Source organism: Remersonia thermophila, chromosome 1 (genome assembly GCF_042764415.1).
Source record: "Remersonia thermophila strain ATCC 22073 chromosome 1, whole genome shotgun sequence".
Classification (NCBI taxonomy): domain Eukaryota; kingdom Fungi; phylum Ascomycota; class Sordariomycetes; order Sordariales; family Chaetomiaceae; genus Remersonia; species Remersonia thermophila.
In genome coordinates this window covers 984972-1002569 of record NC_092217.1, presented here as the reverse complement: position 1 = coordinate 1002569, position 17598 = coordinate 984972, and the positions used below count along the sequence as shown (strand labels likewise).

Here is a 17598-nt window from a genome sequence, read left to right as displayed (position 1 = left end):
CGGATAGAAGCAGCATCTCGCAGGATTTAGAAGGAATTCCAGCAAACGACGTGCCTTATATCTACAGGACCTTGGAACTTTGCTGGTTCATCAGGACGCTTAGGTTGGCGGTGTCGTTACGTTGTGGCTGTCGTCAGAGACATTTTTTTTCATCTTGTGATCATGCTTGCAGCCATGGCTTCCCCGGCGTTGAGGTGGGCCGCGCCTGGCGCCGGGGCCCGCCGAGGCAGCGGGTTCCCAGCACGACGGTTTGGCATTGATGCAAACTTCGTGACCGGGACCAAGTTGCGAGGTCCTAGCTGTTCTCCAAGCCGTGGTTGTTGGGGTGATGGTGGAGCTGGTGATTGACCCTACAGGCCCTTGTAACGTTAACTGTGGTTGTATTTTGATGCGCCTCACGATGGGGGCGCATGTTATGCCCCCTCAGGTGTCTGCTATTTGCATCATGCAACCCGTGCGTCTCGCTCGATGTTATACGGGAGCCTTCCGTTTTAGGTTCCTGCTGAGGTGTTGGCGTTCCAGGTTGCCTTCTCATAACAAACGTGAAGACCGTCCGGTGCAGCTAGGTTCGCCGGTTGGACACATTGAGGCTCTCACGTCCCGACCAGACGTTGCCGCACAGCGCCATTCTGCCAACCATCTACTTCAGCTTCGTGCATCCGCGGTCTCTGGTGTTGCACAAGCCGCTATGGAGACGAGAGCATGGGCCGTTTGTTGGTCAGCGAAGGCGTGACACCGGAAGCATGAAGTCAGCTGGAGGCACTCCACGACCGCCGCCCCCTTGCTTGAACGAGACCAGCTTCCGCAGGGCGCCTGCGTGCTTATACTCGTACGTAGGTAGGTTGCGGGAAGATTCACATTGATGACTCTTGCGGGATGGAAAGACGAAGACGCCGCTATGGATGTCTGCCCCGTGTCTCAGGTCTTAGTGTACGCAGTACAGACCTGTGGGCCCCAACTCGTCAACGCCGAAACCGAATGCCTTGGCAAACCATGCGATCAAAACAGGGGTTCTCCTGTCGAGTTGCAGACATCAGACGGCTGTCCTAAAGAGAATGGGATGAAGAAGGTAAGCCGGCGGGAATTCGGATCACTGCGTTCTCCAATCTTCGCTGCGGGTTCCAAGTGCGCTTGGCAACACCCCGTTTGCAACAGATGGATCGTCGAAACCGACGGTGTGGCGAAGGGGTTCGTGTTTGTTGTTTTAGCTATTGGGGTACTCGGACGGACGTTCCGAAGGCCCAGGTTGCCGAGAGAAGGAGAGGCATTAAAATAGGCAGCGGGCATTTCTGCCGTGATCGATGTTCCCGGTCAGCACGCGGAGTTGGCGGAGGATCAAACTTTGTGCAACTTGTTTTTTTGGGACGCCACTCGGCGCGTCAATATCGGGGCCAATTTGAGCAAAACAGGATAGAAGTGCCCGTTTGGTGTTTTTTTCTCTTTTTTTTTTTTTTTTTTCTGATCCCAGACAACCTTTCTTGACGACATTTCGCCGGGACTCGTGACAGACTCTCGAGGCGTCAGCGCAAGCAGCATCGTTTTGCCAACAGCGGTTTGGCGCCCTTGACGCCGTGAACCAAGAGGGTCACTGTGGCTACGCATTTTTGACAGGCCCCCCAACCGGACCCTGGCTCCCCGCAAGTCGCTCCCGTCGCTGCGTCTGCGTGCTCTTGCAGCATCGACACGATTGGCGCTTGTCTGCCGACAACAGACCCCGCCCTTGGTCATCCCCTGCATTCCGGAACCGAGCCCGCGACGGGGAGTCCACTGGCCGCCAACCACGGTAAGTCTCCTGGTCATCAGTCAGGAGCGCCTGCCTGAGGGATGTCTCCCATCCACACGCTCGACAACCAAAACCCAAACTCACCGTCTTTTTCGATCCTCCCAGAACCTTCGGTTTCCCACCGACAACCCGCCCGGGCCATGCTACCGTCGACCACCTACTAAGGCTACATTCGGTTGGGGCCTGCTCGTCTGCCACGCCGGCTTTCCAACCGAGTCGCGCCCCGGGGCCCGCTGCCACCTCAACTCCAGGCACCGAAATACTACTGTCTGTCGTCCGACTGCAAACGGAAGCACGACCGGCTGCTGCAACGCCCTCCCTCCCCCGACATTCACCATAACAAGGCCACTCCGCCGCCGTTCCGCTCTACATGCGAACGACACCCCATTGACAAACCGGCCTCCCGAGTGCAGCTCCAACCTCGGCCAACCATGGAGCCGGTCCCCGAAACAAAGAGGATGGAGGAGTTTCGACCCTCACCCCTCCCGAATCTCAAGCTTCCGCCGACGGGAAGCCCGGGCCCTTCGAACTCTTCCGACTCGGAAACCCCCAAGAAACCACCCGCCATGATCCGTCGATCGACGGATCCTGCCCCATCCTCTCCCATCTCGCCGTCCTGGATGTCGCCCGCCGCTCTCCCCTACCGACCGCGCGCTTCGTCACCCTTGTCTAGCCACCACGTGAGGTCCCGGTCGGCGGCGAGCCTGGTGCCACCTCCCATCACCCGCACCCAGTCCATGCCCGGCACGAACGCCACGGGCTACCTTCTCTTTTCTCCCCATATCCGCCCGCAGAGCCCCTCGGGATCGCCCAGCCGGATCCGCGGCCCCCGCAAGCCCGTTGACGAGTCGTTTCCCACGTCCCCGACCCGGGTTTCGGTCCTCGACCCCGAGCGGAGGGCATCGGAGCGACACAGCTCGCCGAACCTGGCCATGGGCATTACGCCGCTTGCGTCGGTCCCCAAGCTGCGCAGGCCCTCGTCCCCGCTTTGCCACGTCTCCAGCGCCGCCAGCGGACCCACGAGCGCGCCCTCTTACTTTTCGACCTCTCCGGCGTATCGATCGTGCGATTCCATGCCCGGAGCGCATGCATACTACAACTACGCATCATACCCATCCTCATCGGTCCCGTCGACCCCCACGTCCGCGAGATCCAGGAGCCCTAGCATTTCCAGCCTTGAGACGATTCCGGACTCGCCAGATGCCGAAGAGGCGGCCTTGGAAGCCGAGAGGATCGCCCAGTTGAAGGCCGCCGCAGACGCCGCGGATGGCGGCGAATCCAAGAGCAGGAGTGTCATGGATATGCCCATCCGCGGCCGGACGCTGGGCGGATTCAGCTCTCGGGACAAGCGGAAACGGTGGAGCGTGTGCGGCGCCGAGCGGCGTCAGGACCTGGATCTGGAAACGATCTGGGAAGATTGAACAGAACGACCATATGACCGGCATACCTATTTGGACGACAGCATCGTCCCACGAGGCTTTTGAGAGGGCATCCGCCGGAGCAGCCCTGCCGGCCTCCCCGCGAGGCCGGTCGATTCTCAGCCCATCGGCCTGGCACCCGGCTCTTTTTTCCCACTTATTTCGCCGATTCATTCTTCTCATCACGGCATTCTGGCAGACAGTGTCAACATTGGTGGGCGTTCAGCGGGGGAACTCTGTATTTTGATACCCTTCTTCTCTCTCTATTCGGCATTCATCGGAAGTTCGGGGTTTGTTGTGTATTGTGCCTGGGAGCGTTCGGTCTGGAGGGTTGGTTACTGTATAGCATCATCATCATCATCGTCATACTCGTCATCGTATCTGTGAGCATAGCATTCTTGGGAGTTGAGCTGGACCGGTTTGTTTGTTGTTTTTGTTTTGTGGTTTCCCCAGGGCCTCAACACGGCCCACGTAGCGTCTAGGTAGTTCGTTTATCAAACACGAATCCATTGATCAATCAAACGGGATTCTCCTCAGCTGTCCTCCCACGCCTCGTTTCTTCATCTCCTCTGCCGCGGCGATGCTGCTCGGCACCTTGATCCCGCAGCAATCCCCCCATCCGCTGTTCTGATGGACGTGCCTCACTCCGGCCTTGTCGTCGAACACCTCAACCTCACCAGCCTCGTCATCGTCATCCTCGTCGCCCCTCACCCCCGGCTCTCGGGCATCGCTCATGCCCTCCGCCGCGGGTATCAGCGTCCCAAACAGAAAGTGCTGCATCACAGGCAGCTTCCCCAACACCTCGTTCACAAACATCCTCCGCATCCCCGCCTCCACCTTGGCCCAGTTCTTGGCGCCGCTGATGTCATCCAGCATCGGACTGTGCCACCGCAGCCCCTTGACCGTCTTGGTGCTGTTGACAAACGCCACCTGGCCCAGGTACAGGTACTCCTCGCCAAACTCCTCGAGCGTCAGCTCGCTGTGGATCGACCGGGGCGTGATGAAGGGGTGGTGGACCAGCTGGCTGGCGCCAAAGAGGAAGGGCAGGAACTGGTAGTCGTCCAGCCCCCACACGCCGTGCGAGCCCGCGGGCTCAAGGTAGTAGGCGGACTGCACGCGGCGCATCACGGCCAGGTAGCGCGGGAAGACGCGCAGGGCCAGCGCGGGGAAGTCGGGCCGGTCCAGGAGGCGCAGCTGGTGGAGGCACAGCAGCCACATGAAGAAGTTCAGCTCGTGGCCCGAGCCGTAGTCGATGCGGCGGCGGTTGCCAAAGGCGTGGTGCAGGTAGGTGGAGACCTCCGCCTCCGCCGCCTTGCGGGCCGGCAAGGCGGCGGGGAGAAGGGCGGCGTGCCATGCCGGGGAGCGGTCCTTGACCTTGTCGAGGAAGACGCGGAAGGTCTTGTTGCCGAAGCGCGAGCCGCCTTGGTCGTCCGGGGGCGTGTCGCGGCAGAGGGCGTCGGCCTCGTCGAGGATGGTGAGGATGGCGCGGACGGCGGGGGAGAGGTCGGCGTCCTTGACGGAGGAGATGGGCCTGTCTTGGACGGAGTCGGTGATGCCGAAGACGAAGGCGAGGATGAGGGCGTAGGTGGGGGAGCTGAGGAAGCGTTGATGGTCATCGGGCGACAGGATCCGGCGGACGGGGACCTGGAAGGCGAGCGTGGCCGGGTCCGGACGGGGTGGGGCCTCCGGAGTCACCGGGACCGGAATCGGGTTTGCCGGCTCAGCTTTCCGGCGCCGGGGCTCCAGTTTGGGAATGCGGTCTTTGAGGTTCGGGATAGCGGCCCCGCTTGGTGACGCCGGCTGGGGCCGGGGCGCCGGGGCCTGCATCTTGCCCGGCTCTGCGGCAGGAGGTACAGGTGATGGCGATGCCATGTTTCAGCGGGTTCTTGGAGTTTGGATGCCAGGAGTCAAATCGTTCGATGAACCGTTCGAGGGGTTGATGGAAGGAGGTTGAGATCTTGGGACATGCTGCGCTTCGGTTGGCTGCAGCACCCTTGCAAGCGCAGCCGTTTGGCCTGGGCACGTCAAAAGTGTGGGGCGGCCGCAGGCAAATCAGCCCACCCAGCGCCGTCTGAGGCTGCAAACTCTCTTCGGCTGCGGTTGCGCTTCGACAAATCGACCCAAGGGAGCGGCTCCATCCCACCCGACAGCAGAACGACGAAAAAAAAAAGGTGATATAAACGCTGAATAGCTCCCCTCGACTCAGAGCGCCTGGAAGAATGACGGTCTCATCGGCACCCGAGGTGGCGTTTGGCGTCCTCCCGCGCGCAGACGGCTCGGCCAGATACTCGCACGCCGGCTACACAGTTTTGGCGTCGGTGAACGGGCCCATCGAGGCTCAGCGGAGGGATGAGCACGCCTATGAAGCGCACGTCGATGTGATCGTACGACCAGCCGCAGGGGTCGGAGGTGAGATGCTACTAAAGACCACACCCTGCTTCCTGGGCGCATCGCTCACCTAGGTGATCTCACTGCTATATAGGAACCCGAGAACGGCACCTCGAGGCCATCCTGCAGTCCTCGCTCTCTCAGCTCATCCTCATCAAGAACTTCCCTCGTTGCCTCATCCAGATCGTGCTCCAGGTTGAGAGCTCGCCCGAGAACGACTATGTGAACACAAAGCTGGTCCAGGCCAGCCTGGTGAGTTTTGCCAGCGAGAGAGATGCTGCGCGTGGATTCAGAGTGCTGATCGGCCCCGATAGAACTTTGCCCTCATGCCGACGCTCATGCAGACGGCCATTCTGGCTCTGCTGTCGGCCGGCGTTCCTATGCGGGCAACAGCCACGGCCACGGCCATCGCGGTCTCGCACGACAAGACCGTCGTCGACCCCAGCCCGAGGGACGTTGAGACGGCCCGGTCAGTCCACGTCCTCGCCTTCACGTCGCAAGACGATCTGCTTCTGGCCGAGAGCGAGGGCGACTTCACCGTCAAGGAATGGGACGACATCTACGAAGCCGCCAAGAAGATCTGCTGCCGTCCGGCGCCTGACGGGGCCTCCATGCAGCTCGACGACGACGACTCCTCTCCCGCGGCCGTCGGCCCGGACCTTCGGCAGTTCCTTCGGTCGACCATGGAATCCAAGGTGGCGGCAGATCTCCATTGGAAGTGACGTGTCCCCATTGGGACGAGTTCAACGTTGGCTTCACACGAAAGGGGTCGTACACGCCGAGCGATCCCACGGCGGGCTCGCGTCGCGAGAATGGGTTAGCGGGAGCGAAGGGGTCTGCTTACCCCCCTCCCAACCTCTATGCGGACCGCCCCTCGCATCACGAACGCCGCGACAAACACGACGGGCGTTGCGCCGTGTTGTGTCAGAACAGGGAGGCGGGCTCGGATCAAGCAGGGGAGATAGCGTCTCCCCCACAGGGAGGGAACACAAGCTCGGAGCTTGGACCTACGAAAGCGAGGTCACGGATTCGGATGGACCTTGCGGCGTTCTCTCCCCAGCAGCAGCAAACACCCAATCAATGCTCCTCGCTGGGCCATTTGGCGACTCCGCGTCAATCTTTCCGCGTATTTTACCCTCGGATCGCCGCCACAACAGGTACCAGAGTGTCACCATGGAGCATCTCAAACGCAAGTGGGTCACTGGGCGGCCGTGTTTGGGATGGACCCCGTCAGCGGGCCGCCTGGCTTGTTTCATCTCAGTTCCGTTCCTTTCGCATCCAATCTGTAACGCTGTCTTTTCCGAGATTGTAAACAGGTACCAGATTTTTCGGCTTTTTCGGGGGTTGAGGGTAAAGGTTTGTCATTTTCCAGAGAGGTGTTTTATTTTTTTTTTTCCTTACTTGGGCGGTTGGGCTGGTTCACAAGCAGGGCAGTCAGCAGAAGGCCTGTTCGCCGTGCCATCCCGTCCGCTGGTGGCCCAAGCAGCTAGCTGCAGAATGCAACCAACCCTGCTTGATTGATGACCGCCAGAATGGCGCCCCGTCTTTTCGTGCAACGAGGCGCCCCTCGCATCCGCCACAAAAGCTTCCATGATCCCTCCCGGGATCGCGGCAGAGCGCCTGGGTCGTCATGCAAACACCGGGCTTGGGGTTGCAAGCTGATCCCGCAGCGCTGTCGCGGTGGCTGGTCCAAGCCGAAGATTGGCGGGGCTTCGGCTTGCACCGCATGAGCGGGGGGAACCCTGGCCGCAGGATGGCTGCCACGGTTCGTCTTCAGACCCTAGCCTAAGGGGAGCAAGGTGAGACTCATATCTCCAAACGCCCAGACTGCGGCGTTCCAACGGGGACCAGACACACTGCTGGCGGCCCACTGCCGATGTTTTGTTGATGTTGCTTTGCGTAGACAGCGCCAGTCGACGCTCCAAGCTAGCGCTGCAGGGGGGAAACATCCAAGCTGCGTCGCCAGCGGAACTCCTCCAATTTGGATCCGGTTGAAGCTGCTGTCACCCGGGAGGGGGAGAACCTGTTTGGGCTCGCCCTCTGCCGGCTCCCAAGCCCGGATTGGACAGCAAGCAAGCATGGAAAACCGTTGGTAGTTGATGTACTCACTGTGCCAACCTTGGAACACATTGCCGGCATGTGATGGAGAACACCAATGATAAGGTACATCCGTCCAGCCTGCTGCGAAGGACTTCCGGATTTGTAAATAGCAACTTTCCACACATGCACGCACGCGCACACACACACACACACACACACACACACACACAAGGTGAATAACTCATGCCACCATGTCTACTACACTACACTGCCTAGTTAGCTTCCATCCTCCATTTTGGCCCATGCAACGTGCGATTGGAGGCCCCGGGGGGCGGTGTTAGCGCCAGGAACCCCCCGAGTTTGGACCTCAGGTCCTGAGCGAAGGCCCCGCAACCATGGGGTCCCTGGAGCATAACACCCTTGTCGAACAGCATCAGAAGCTGCCGGGTCCCCATCTCGACGACTCCTCAACCACCCCCCCACCCCTGAATCTCCAGGTGGGATACCCGCCGCGGCTCATCTGGTATTAAACCTCCAGAGCGTTTGCCATCATGCCTTTCTGCTAGCCCAGGCTCGCCTCGTCATCCCAATCCGCACGCTCTCTTTGACGTTTCTCTCTCCTTTCTCTTTTTTTTGTTTGTTTCCTTCTTCGGCTCCGGGAGCACGTTGAGAAGCAGACGGGAGCTCTGGCAGTTCTCTCAACTCTACCGACCTCTCTGCCTCGTCTTCGTTCTTTGTCCATACTATCATCTTTGGCTTTGGCCTATATTTTAACTTTTAATACTTCGGCTCCCGGCGTGCTTCTTTTTTTTTTCTTTGCTCTCACTATTTATCTTGCTATTTGGCTTGGGTTCGACTTTCACCAAACCGCCGTCCAATTGCTGTCGCTGTCACCTCGTCACCCCGACACGACGTGCATAAGCCTCGCTGCAGGGCAGTCCAGATATCCCACCAAGAGCGCTTGAGTGGTCACATCTCGGCGTCCGTCCTCCCTCGACCACACCTCCGCGACAAGACCATCCATCACTTGCCGCCGTGACACAGATCGACTAGTTCAGCCACGTGAAGAGCGGGCTGCACCAGGATCACACACCCAGTTTACTTGCGTCTCGGCCGGCGGCAATTGCTCGACTCGGACGCCCGTTCCGTTCAGCCCCACCGAAGCCCGCCAAAGAGCTCCGGAGTGAAAAGGTCGTCGCCGAACCTCTCTAAGACCTTGCGCAGATCCTTTGGGCTGTTTGCAGGTCGATCAACGGAGTGTGTTGTGTTCTGTACATACACCATCCTCTTTGAGGTGAGCATCATTGTCTCTGTTTCCCCTATATTGTTGCTTGTTTTCGAGGCTGCGGCGAGATGGCTGCCAAGAGGCGACCGTCACAGACTGGCCTGGCGGCGACACTGTCCCGGGCATGAAACGGGCAAGTCGTTGCCTCGGCCTCTGGATGCTTCGTCAGCCTGCCCGCGACGATCGGTGTTGCATTTTCTCTCGCTTTTTTTTCCCCTTCAGCATGGAGAGGTGCTGACACGCTACGGCTTTCCCACAGTTCGCAGGAGCTGCTTATTCTCACCAGGCCGAGAGCTGAATAATTCATCCTCTTGACCTTTTGTACGAAAACGATCCTGCCCCTGCTGCTGCTGTCCCTTGCAGGCGCTCTGAGGGTACCGTACACTTCTGCAAAAGGGTGTGGTGGACCAAACCCTTGGCTGGACCAGGACCTGAACATTACGCACGGCGCCCAAGAGTAAGACAAGGGTGCAGGATCCGACATCCGTCCGCCGCTAAAAAAGCACGGATCAACAAAGGCCAAGCGGAGCCGAAAAGAAAACCACACACCCCACCTGACTAGCGACTCACCCACGAGGGGCCACTGCGCAGAATCCACCATGGCCGGCTCTTTCCACCCTGCCGTTCTCCCCGCAGCTCGTCCGCTTCCGCTGCGGCAAGAGCGCTGCGACCTAAACGGGAATATTAAGAGCACGTCCTCCTCCGCCACTTCCGACTCGGTCGTCCACCCCCAGCAGCAGCTGCTCCTGTCTCCTTCCTGCCTGCCGCCGCTTCCCGAGTCGCCTGCCATCTTCTCCCCGCCGGCAACCGCGACCCCAACCCCGACAGCGACGTCTTCGTCAATTGTCAACGCCGCTTCTGCGACGGCTCCCGCCGGACCCGCCGCGCCCCTCACCACCGCCGCCGCCACCGAGGATCGCCATCATGATTCCGTAGCCGAGCCGCCACAGCCCGCTCTGCCTGCAGTAGGCAGCTCTTCCGTCGCTCCTCTTGCTTCCCCCGCTCCCTTCGGCCTGGCCGCTCCGCCCCGCGGCCACCGCAAGAACGCGCCGTCCGTCGAGTCCATCCCGAGGCAGACCATCATCAAGGCCCTCGCGTCGGTCGCCCGCAACAACAAGCCCGAGGCCCTATCGCTGTCCGGCATGCTGTCCGCGTCTTCGGCCGCGGCCGACAACGGGCCCGGGTCGTCGTCGTCGTCGTCGCAACAGCTCGCCGACGCCCTCCACGGCATCGCCCAGGCCCAGAGCTCCCGCAGCCTCGCCGCGGTTACCCCGACCGCCGCCTACCCCTCGCTGCAGTCGCCCTGCTTCTACCACACCCGCTTCGAGGACGCCGTCAACATCGACAAGGTCCTCGAAGAGATCAAGAACGACGAGTGGATGTCGCACTCGCGCCTGGTCCAGACCGCCACGGGCGTGCGCGAGGTGTCCAAGCAGCTCCAGCGCCGGCCCATCAAGCGCGCCGTCAGGAACGTCATGATCGTCACCAAGGCCCGCGACAACCAGCTGGTCGTGCTCACCCGCGAGCTCGCCCTCTGGCTGCTGCAGACGCCCCGGTACGGCTCCGACCTCGGCGTCAACGTGTACGTGGACGCCAAGCTGCGCCACTCGAAGCGCTTCAACGCCCGCGGCATCCTCGACACGAACCCCCGCTTCCACGACATGCTCCGGTACTGGACGCCCGACCTGTGCTGGAGCCAGCCCGAAAAGTTCGACCTGGTCCTGACCCTCGGCGGCGACGGCACCGTGCTCTTCACCTCGTGGCTGTTCCAGCGCATCGTCCCGCCCGTCCTCTCCTTCAGCCTCGGCAGCCTCGGCTTCCTGACCAGCTTCGAGTTTGAGCGGTACAAGGACCACCTGAACCGCATCATGGGCGACGAGGGCATGCGCGTCAACCTCCGCATGCGCTTCACGTGCACCGTGTACCGCAACACCCCCAACGGCCACGAGATGGAGGAGGGCGAGCAGTTCGAGGTGCTCAACGAGCTCGTCATCGACCGGGGCCCGTCCCCGTACGTCTCGAACCTGGAGCTGTACGGCGACGACGAGCTCCTGACGGTGGTCCAGGCCGACGGCTGCATCTTCTCGACCCCGACCGGGTCCACCGCCTACTCCCTCTCGGCCGGCGGCTCCCTCGTCCACCCGGACATCCCCGCCATCCTGCTGACCCCGATCTGCCCGCACACGCTGTCGTTCCGGCCCATGGTCCTGTCCGACACGATGCTCCTCCGCGTCTCCGTCCCGCACAACAGCCGCGCCACGGCCTACTGCGCCTTCGACGGCAAGGGCCGCGTCGAGCTCAAGCAGGGCGACCACGTCACCATCACGGCCTCGCAGTACCCGTTCCCGACCGTCGTCAGGACCGACACCGAGTGGTTCGACAGCGTGTCGAGGACGCTCAGGTGGAACACGCGCGCGGCCACCCAGAAGGCCTTCGACGCCGGCGCCGTGGCCAAGGAGAACGGGTCGGCGGAGAGCGACGAGGATGAGGGCTGGGATATCGACACCGACTCGGCCTGCTACGCGAGCGAGGAGAGTAGCATCGCTGCGAGCCCGCTGAGGAGGCAGATGAGCATTCTGGGGATGTAAAGGGGGGGAGCGCTTTCTTTTTCTTTTTGATTCTTTCTTGGTGGTCGTTTAGGATTTTCTTGTGGGTGTTGAGAAGGGGTTTCTGGTTCGGAATTGGTGCCTAGGTATCGCGAGGCATGGTTCTGATGGGATAAAGTCACTTGAGTAGCCGAGTAGCAATCGAATGAATGCAAAGAAAGGGGGAAGGAGTCGGGAAAGTCGGAATTCCGGTCTCCATCGAAGACGACTTGTGTTCCGTGGCATGATTAAACCTCCCTACTTACCACACATAGACACACTTGCACACCTCGTATGGTCTCTTGACATCATTAGTCTTTCGTCAGCTCGAAAAAGAGAAACAGAAACTCTCGTTTGAAACGTCGAAAATGCGAAGGGGGCTTGGAAGTCCACCAGGTCTTCATCGTTGGATGCAAACGGCAACCCCCTGCCTGGTCTAGTTCTGTGGGCAAACAGAGAGAAGATGAAGACGAACACTGCCTTGTTTGACTGGACGGAAGTTTGGTTGGGAACTACGAAGGCTTTTGGTTCTAACCCCTCCTCTCCCTCTCTCTCTCTCTCTCTGTGTGTGTGTGTGTGTCTGGTTATTCGCCCCCTGGTCGGTCGCCTGATGTCATGAGCCCAGCATCGACCTATAATTTTTCTCTGTTAAGCGCGGCCCGGTTGCTGAACCCAGCAAGCCGAGAGTTACTACACAGTACATACGAACAGCACTTCCCAGCGTCACCACCACCACCACCACCACCCCCACCACAACGGGGCCTAGCCTTGTGGCGTCGTCCTGTTTACCCCGCAGCTGCCCGGTCGTCAACCGCAAGCACCCCCGCCACCGAATGGATGCCGTCAAATCCACCTTATCGTGTAAGCCTCCCCTCTCTCTCTCTCTCGGATGGCAGAAGTCTACTATGCCGTTTGCTTTCGCTCTCAACACCAACATGCATCCATCCTCCCCGTCGGCACATACGCTGGATGTGACGTCTCGTTCAAGGAGTTTGTTTGTTTGTTGCCTACGTTATGTATTTCTCTACTCCAGACATAAGATATGAAACGTGCAAACGAGCGACTAGGCCTGACGCCTCCCCATTCCCTTGGACTCCGACGTTCCAGACATCCCAAACCCAACATGATCGTCCGTACATAGGTATTCCTCCCGTTTCCTTTGGCGGCGCCCTTGTGCAAGCGATAAGCCTCCCTCCCATAGATACAAAAGCCGCCCTGTCATGTCGTTATGGCTTCCGTGCCAGATTAAACCATCACATGCAACCAACCCCCCCAACCCCCATCCCATATATACTTGTTGTACCTAACTCCCTTACCAGAGTCCGTCCCGGGAACTGACCGTGCCGACAATTAGCACCAACGCCTTCCAACCCCCACCTCGAGGCTCTCGGCGTCGGCACACAAACAGGCCATTACCGCCCCCACTTAAGCGAAAGCAACCCTGTCGCCGCCGCCACGTCCTTTTCCTTGCTGGGGCTAATGCTCCCAACATCGCCGATGGAGGAGAGCAGCTCCTTGGGATCCGGGCGGCTGTCGTCGCCGCTTCCGTCCCGCGGCGGCTTGTGGCTTCCCTCTTCTTCTTCGTTGTCGTCGTCGTTGTCGCTATCCTCGTAAATCTCCAGCGCGGATTGCGACCTCGACGGCAGCGAGGGCCTCGCCCGGTAGCGCCGGGCGTACCTGGACCAGCCGCCCGGCGAGGTGCTGCCACGCAAGAGCGACGGAGCGGCGCGGGGCGAGTCGTAGCCGGACGTCCGGCGCGGGTTGCGGTAGCCGTCTTTGAAAGACGACGGGGCCGCCGAGGGGAGGGGCCGCCGGCCCGAGGCGAACGATGATGTCGTGTACCGAGGACGAGGGACGCCGTCCTCGTCGGGGCTCCAGTTCTCCTTGTCGGAATCGTTGGCGTACAGGTCGGCGGCCGTGCTGCTGCCCTTGGCGGGCCCGGAAGCCTGGGCATTGGCGACGGAACGCTTCTCGCCCGGCCCAAAGACGGCATCGACGCCCCGCATGCGGCTGCTCCCCATGGACGTAAGGTCCGACTTGTGCCGCTTGGCCGACCCCGGCTGGAGCGAGGTGCGGCGCTTGGCATTGGCGCTCCTCTGCTTCAGGATGCTGCTGGTGCTGAGAGCGCTCGTCGACCGGACCAGGTTGATGGCGGCGACGGCGGAGCCGCTGCTCTCGTGCTTGGCCTGCTGGATCAGGGGGTCTTCAAGATTCTGCGAGGTCGCGCAGGCTTCCCAGGCGTGGACGTCACTCGACCGGCAGCGGCGGAGCGAGGGGGACCGGCCGATGGGGTCGAGAACGTATTTGAGGGAGCTGCGAGGGTCGCGCGGAACCGACATGCTCCGGGATAAGATGCTGTCGAGAGAAGACATCGAAGGCAGGCTTCGACGAGGATGCTTGGATGCTGAGGCGGCGTCGGGGAACAGCTGCAGCGGCGGCAGACGGACCGAGCTGGGCGGCGTGATAGCATCGGCGCCCTCGGGGCGCGTCGGACGGGGGCGCGGCGGCGAGATGGTTGACTCGGTGATCTCGGCCCTGCCGTCGAGAGAGAGCGAGAGACAGAGCCGTGCCGGCTGGGAGCTAGGGCGCAGCTCGGCGGGCTCGGCAGCGGCGCCGGAAGAGGCAGGGTTGGGACAGCTGGACGGGAACGGCTCGGACCGGAAGGAGCTCTGGCTTTGCGACGGCGCCAGCAGGCTGCTCAGGTTTCTCCGGTTGGCCAGATACCCCGTGGTGGTGGCCGAGAAAGACCTTGTGAGCGACGGTCGGGCGACCGCCGAAGCGTCCGGAAGGGCCGGCGAGGAAGACCAAACCGACGACCCTTGGCTGCTATGAGGGCCTGGTGTTTCCTGCGCGGGCCCCGAGCTTGCCGCCGCGGGGCAGACAGGGGCATTGAGACCAGGGGTCGAGCTTGAAGGGAGCATGGGTTGGGGCACGTCGACGGGCGGGGCGGCCACGGCAAGGTTGTCCAGCTCGAACGACTTGTTCTTCTGGACGACCATGTTCGGAGAGAGCACTTGGATGCGGCCGTGGGTGAAGGCTTCCACCTTTGAGGGGACGGGTTCGGATTTCCTCCGGTCAATTTGTCGCCGGTTCTGGAACCAAATCTGGAGGCGCAGGTCGTCTGTGTCAGTGCGCCATTATCACCAAAAGCGCGTCCAGGCGCGGGGCGCGTGTCGGGACCCACCTGAATCCTCGCCTCGCTCATGTCGATGCACCTTCTCACGAGCTCCCGGCGCGCCGCCTTGTCCGGCGTGGGGTTTTGCTCATAGGCGGCTTCGAGAATTGCCTTGTCCTCGGGCCTACGGGTGGGGTGGGACGCGTCAGTGCGGAGCGGTCAACGGGCCGGTAAGGTGAAGGAGGACGCACAGGGTCTTTTTCCTCCTCGCCTTTGGCGGCGTCTTGCCCTTGACGATGCCATTCTCGAGAGCCAGCCGCGGCGGGGAGTGCAGCTTGTGTCGTGGTGATTGCCGGAGCGTGGGGGAGGTTCTGTGTTGGGCCGGGCTCCGGGGCGGCGTGCCCGGCGAGGAGCTCAGCGACGTGCCGGGCGACGAGGAGCTGCAAGACAAGGCCGGCGGTTCGGCCTGAGGTTGGGAATCCATGGTGCCGGTGCGTATGAGGGATTGGGGTGAAAAGGAACGAAGCTGCACGCGTACGGTGCCGCGTGGACGTGGCCGTGAAGGCGTGCTCGGTGGAAACACGACGCAGAGGAGCAGAGCCTGCGGGTAGAAAATGGACGCTGGAGAAAGCAAGAGATGGTTATGCCATGATGCAGGCGTGGTCAAGGCGTGCAGTGAGTGTGGTGCAAACCAGGCAAACACGGACGAGGCGTCCAAAATGTTCAAGAGGAAGAGATGGGACAGCGTTGCAGGTGGTTGAAGTATCAAACACCACATGCGCGACTGCCGGGGGGGGGGGAGGCAGGCCCTTTTGCCGGGCAGAACGTGCACTAATAACGTTAAACGAGAAGACCCACCGTCGTCGCGCGTTCCGCGACGGCGCGCGTCAGCGTTGGCGAATCATAACTGTAGCAACCATCCAAAAGAGGAAACTAGGTCAACACAGGGGATCAAACAAAAGCTACTCCAACGTAGCGTTCTTTTCGTGGATAGTAAACAATTGTCGCTGCGAAAAAAAAATTGTTTAGACAGGTTGCCACTCAGGATGGGTAAACCACGTTTGTGGACGATGCACCGATCGTGGCATGTTGCAGGTGTACGGAGCAAGAAAGGCAACACATCTCGGCGATCTTCCTACCAGTATCAATGGGGCCCAAAGCTCTCAGCCATGCATGGGTGGCCACAGCAAGCGTTGATCTCAGAGGCAATGACGGTATATTGGCCATGAGACACCTGGAGAGAGGGGGATAGCCTCGAGGTTCTATGCTATGAATCTACCCGAAACGCCATGCCTCAAACGCCCTCCGACACATCCTTGACCCGACCCGAAAGAAAGAAAAAAAACTCCTCCCATGCAAAGCAAACGAGCCATTGCCGCCCGCCCTTTAGTTGACGCTCTCGTCGTCGTCAAACTCCCAGTCGTATTCGTCTTCGACCTCGGCCTCAGCCTGAGCCTTGATCATGGTAGCCGTGCCCGTGCCCGTGCCAGCGCCAGTGCCAGCACCAGTGCCCCTACCCTGCGACAGGGTCAAAAGCTGGCCCGCCGCCTTGGCGGCCGCCTGGCGGAGCGCGTGCTGCTCCTCCTCGAGCTCGGCCACGCGGGCCCGCAGCTGCCTGACCTCGCCGCGCAGGTGGTTGCGGCCCTGCTCGACGCCCCGGGCGCGCCGGGCGTGGTTGTTGAGCATGGTGCGCAGCGCCTCCCGCTTCTGCGGGGCGAGGAGCTCTCCCTGCAGCAGACCCAGGACCGAGATGGTGATCTCCTCGTCGTCGTCGATGCCGTCGCCGATGTAGCCGGGCGTCGGGGTGAAGGGGCTCGAGAATGCGTTGCGAGTCCGCGAGGGGGTCGGAGTGACTTGGAAGGCCGGCGCTGCGGCGTTCTTGCGTGTCATGCTTGCCTCGGAGCCGCTCTTGCGGGCCCAAGGGGTGGAGGGACCGCTCAGACCGGTGCGGCGGGCCGTGGTTTCGTAGCCCTTGCGACCGATCGGGGTAGACGGGTCGTTTGCAGCCATGATTTCTTGATGAGCTTGGGTGGAAAGACCTTCGTCGCTGGGGTTGTCGTAGTCGACGCTCGCGGAGGAATTGTTGTTGTTGTTGCCAAAGTCGGCGGTTGCGAATTGAATTGTGCTCAGCAGGTTATCCTCCTCATGGATCCGCTTTTCCTTCGACGAATCAGAAACCTCCTCCGGCTTCTGCTCGAACAGCCGGCGGCGGACCGGTAGCAGGATGGTGTAGGCCCGCTTGCTGTCACCGTCAGAGCTCGACGGGTCCGCCTCGTGAGGAATCCCCCGAAAGATTCGCTGCCCGGGGGCTGACTGCGAAGTGTCCGCCATGCTGCTCGTCGCAGAAAAAGAGGGCGAGTCAGGTGACCAAGTGGTGAACCAGGACGTCAGTGCTTCACGACGATGGTCGGGAGAATGAATGGTTTTGGCGGAGCTACAAAGTTGCGTGCTCCGTTTCTTGTAGTGACGGGTTGAAAGTTTGGACGGCCCCCAGGTATTGGGAGGCAGTAGGACCTGGGGACTGGGAAGCAAAGTTGTCTCCTCACGTGAGATTTCGTCCGAAACTCTCTCGACTTTCTTTTCAGCGTCCTGGACCTAAAAGAAAAGCCCACAATACATTATCTGTCTTTTGCTACGATTCTCCCTCCAGACTGTGAGAAGCATCATCCCATATGAACAATGTTCACCCTCTGGTGCCATGTAGGCAGAGACTCCGACTTCTATTGAAACGAGAGTGGGCATGCAACAATAGACAGTAGCATATTGGGACTTGGACGTTGAGTATAGACGCTTGCCTGCCAGCGGTCACGGCCGACTGAAATGCGTGTTGAATTCTCGAACGTTCATCTTCAAGCTGGGCTTGCTTTGCCCAGACAGAGCCAACGGTTCCTTGAGGGCAAGAGTCCTTGTGTCTATGTTCTAACTTTGCAGAATTCAACGTTGAGGTTTCTATTCGAAGCGCAAGATCTTGAATGGCGTCCTTT

The 17598-nt window shown here is 60.7% G+C and overlaps 6 protein-coding genes across 6 annotated transcripts; 3 read left to right on the top strand and 3 right to left on the bottom strand.

Moving 5' to 3' along the window:
* Nucleotides 1–2214: 2214 nt before the first annotated feature.
* VTJ83DRAFT_281 (uncharacterized protein) lies at nt 2215–3204 on the top strand (the record flags this gene model as incomplete). The annotated part of the gene is made up of 1 exon (XM_071009121.1): nt 2215–3204. The coding sequence occupies one exon, from the start codon at nt 2215–2217 to the stop codon at nt 3202–3204; it is 990 nt and encodes a 329-aa protein (XP_070869634.1).
* Nucleotides 3205–3714: 510 nt separating this feature from the next.
* On the bottom strand, nt 3715–5073 carry VTJ83DRAFT_280 (uncharacterized protein; the record flags this gene model as incomplete). The annotated part of the gene is made up of 1 exon (XM_071009110.1): nt 3715–5073. The coding sequence occupies one exon, from the start codon at nt 5071–5073 to the stop codon at nt 3715–3717; it is 1359 nt and encodes a 452-aa protein (XP_070869633.1).
* A 347-nt stretch (nt 5074–5420) lies between these two features.
* Nucleotides 5421–6311, top strand: VTJ83DRAFT_279 (uncharacterized protein; the record flags this gene model as incomplete). Its single annotated transcript, XM_071009098.1, has 3 exons — nt 5421–5610; nt 5684–5841; nt 5904–6311. The coding sequence occupies 3 exons, from the start codon at nt 5421–5423 to the stop codon at nt 6309–6311; spliced, it is 756 nt and encodes a 251-aa protein (XP_070869632.1).
* A 3202-nt stretch (nt 6312–9513) lies between these two features.
* VTJ83DRAFT_278 (uncharacterized protein) lies at nt 9514–11502 on the top strand (the record flags this gene model as incomplete). The annotated part of the gene is made up of 1 exon (XM_071009087.1): nt 9514–11502. One exon carries the CDS (start codon nt 9514–9516, stop codon nt 11500–11502), a length of 1989 nt encoding a protein of 662 aa, XP_070869631.1.
* Nucleotides 11503–12911: 1409 nt separating this feature from the next.
* On the bottom strand, nt 12912–15098 carry VTJ83DRAFT_277 (uncharacterized protein; the record flags this gene model as incomplete). The annotated part of the gene is made up of 3 exons (XM_071009076.1): nt 12912–14603; nt 14684–14798; nt 14866–15098. The coding sequence occupies 3 exons, from the start codon at nt 15096–15098 to the stop codon at nt 12912–12914; spliced, it is 2040 nt and encodes a 679-aa protein (XP_070869630.1).
* A 902-nt stretch (nt 15099–16000) lies between these two features.
* VTJ83DRAFT_276 (uncharacterized protein) lies at nt 16001–16624 on the bottom strand (the record flags this gene model as incomplete). The annotated part of the gene is made up of 1 exon (XM_071009065.1): nt 16001–16624. The coding sequence occupies one exon, from the start codon at nt 16622–16624 to the stop codon at nt 16001–16003; it is 624 nt and encodes a 207-aa protein (XP_070869629.1).
* Nucleotides 16625–17598: the final 974 nt, after the last annotated feature.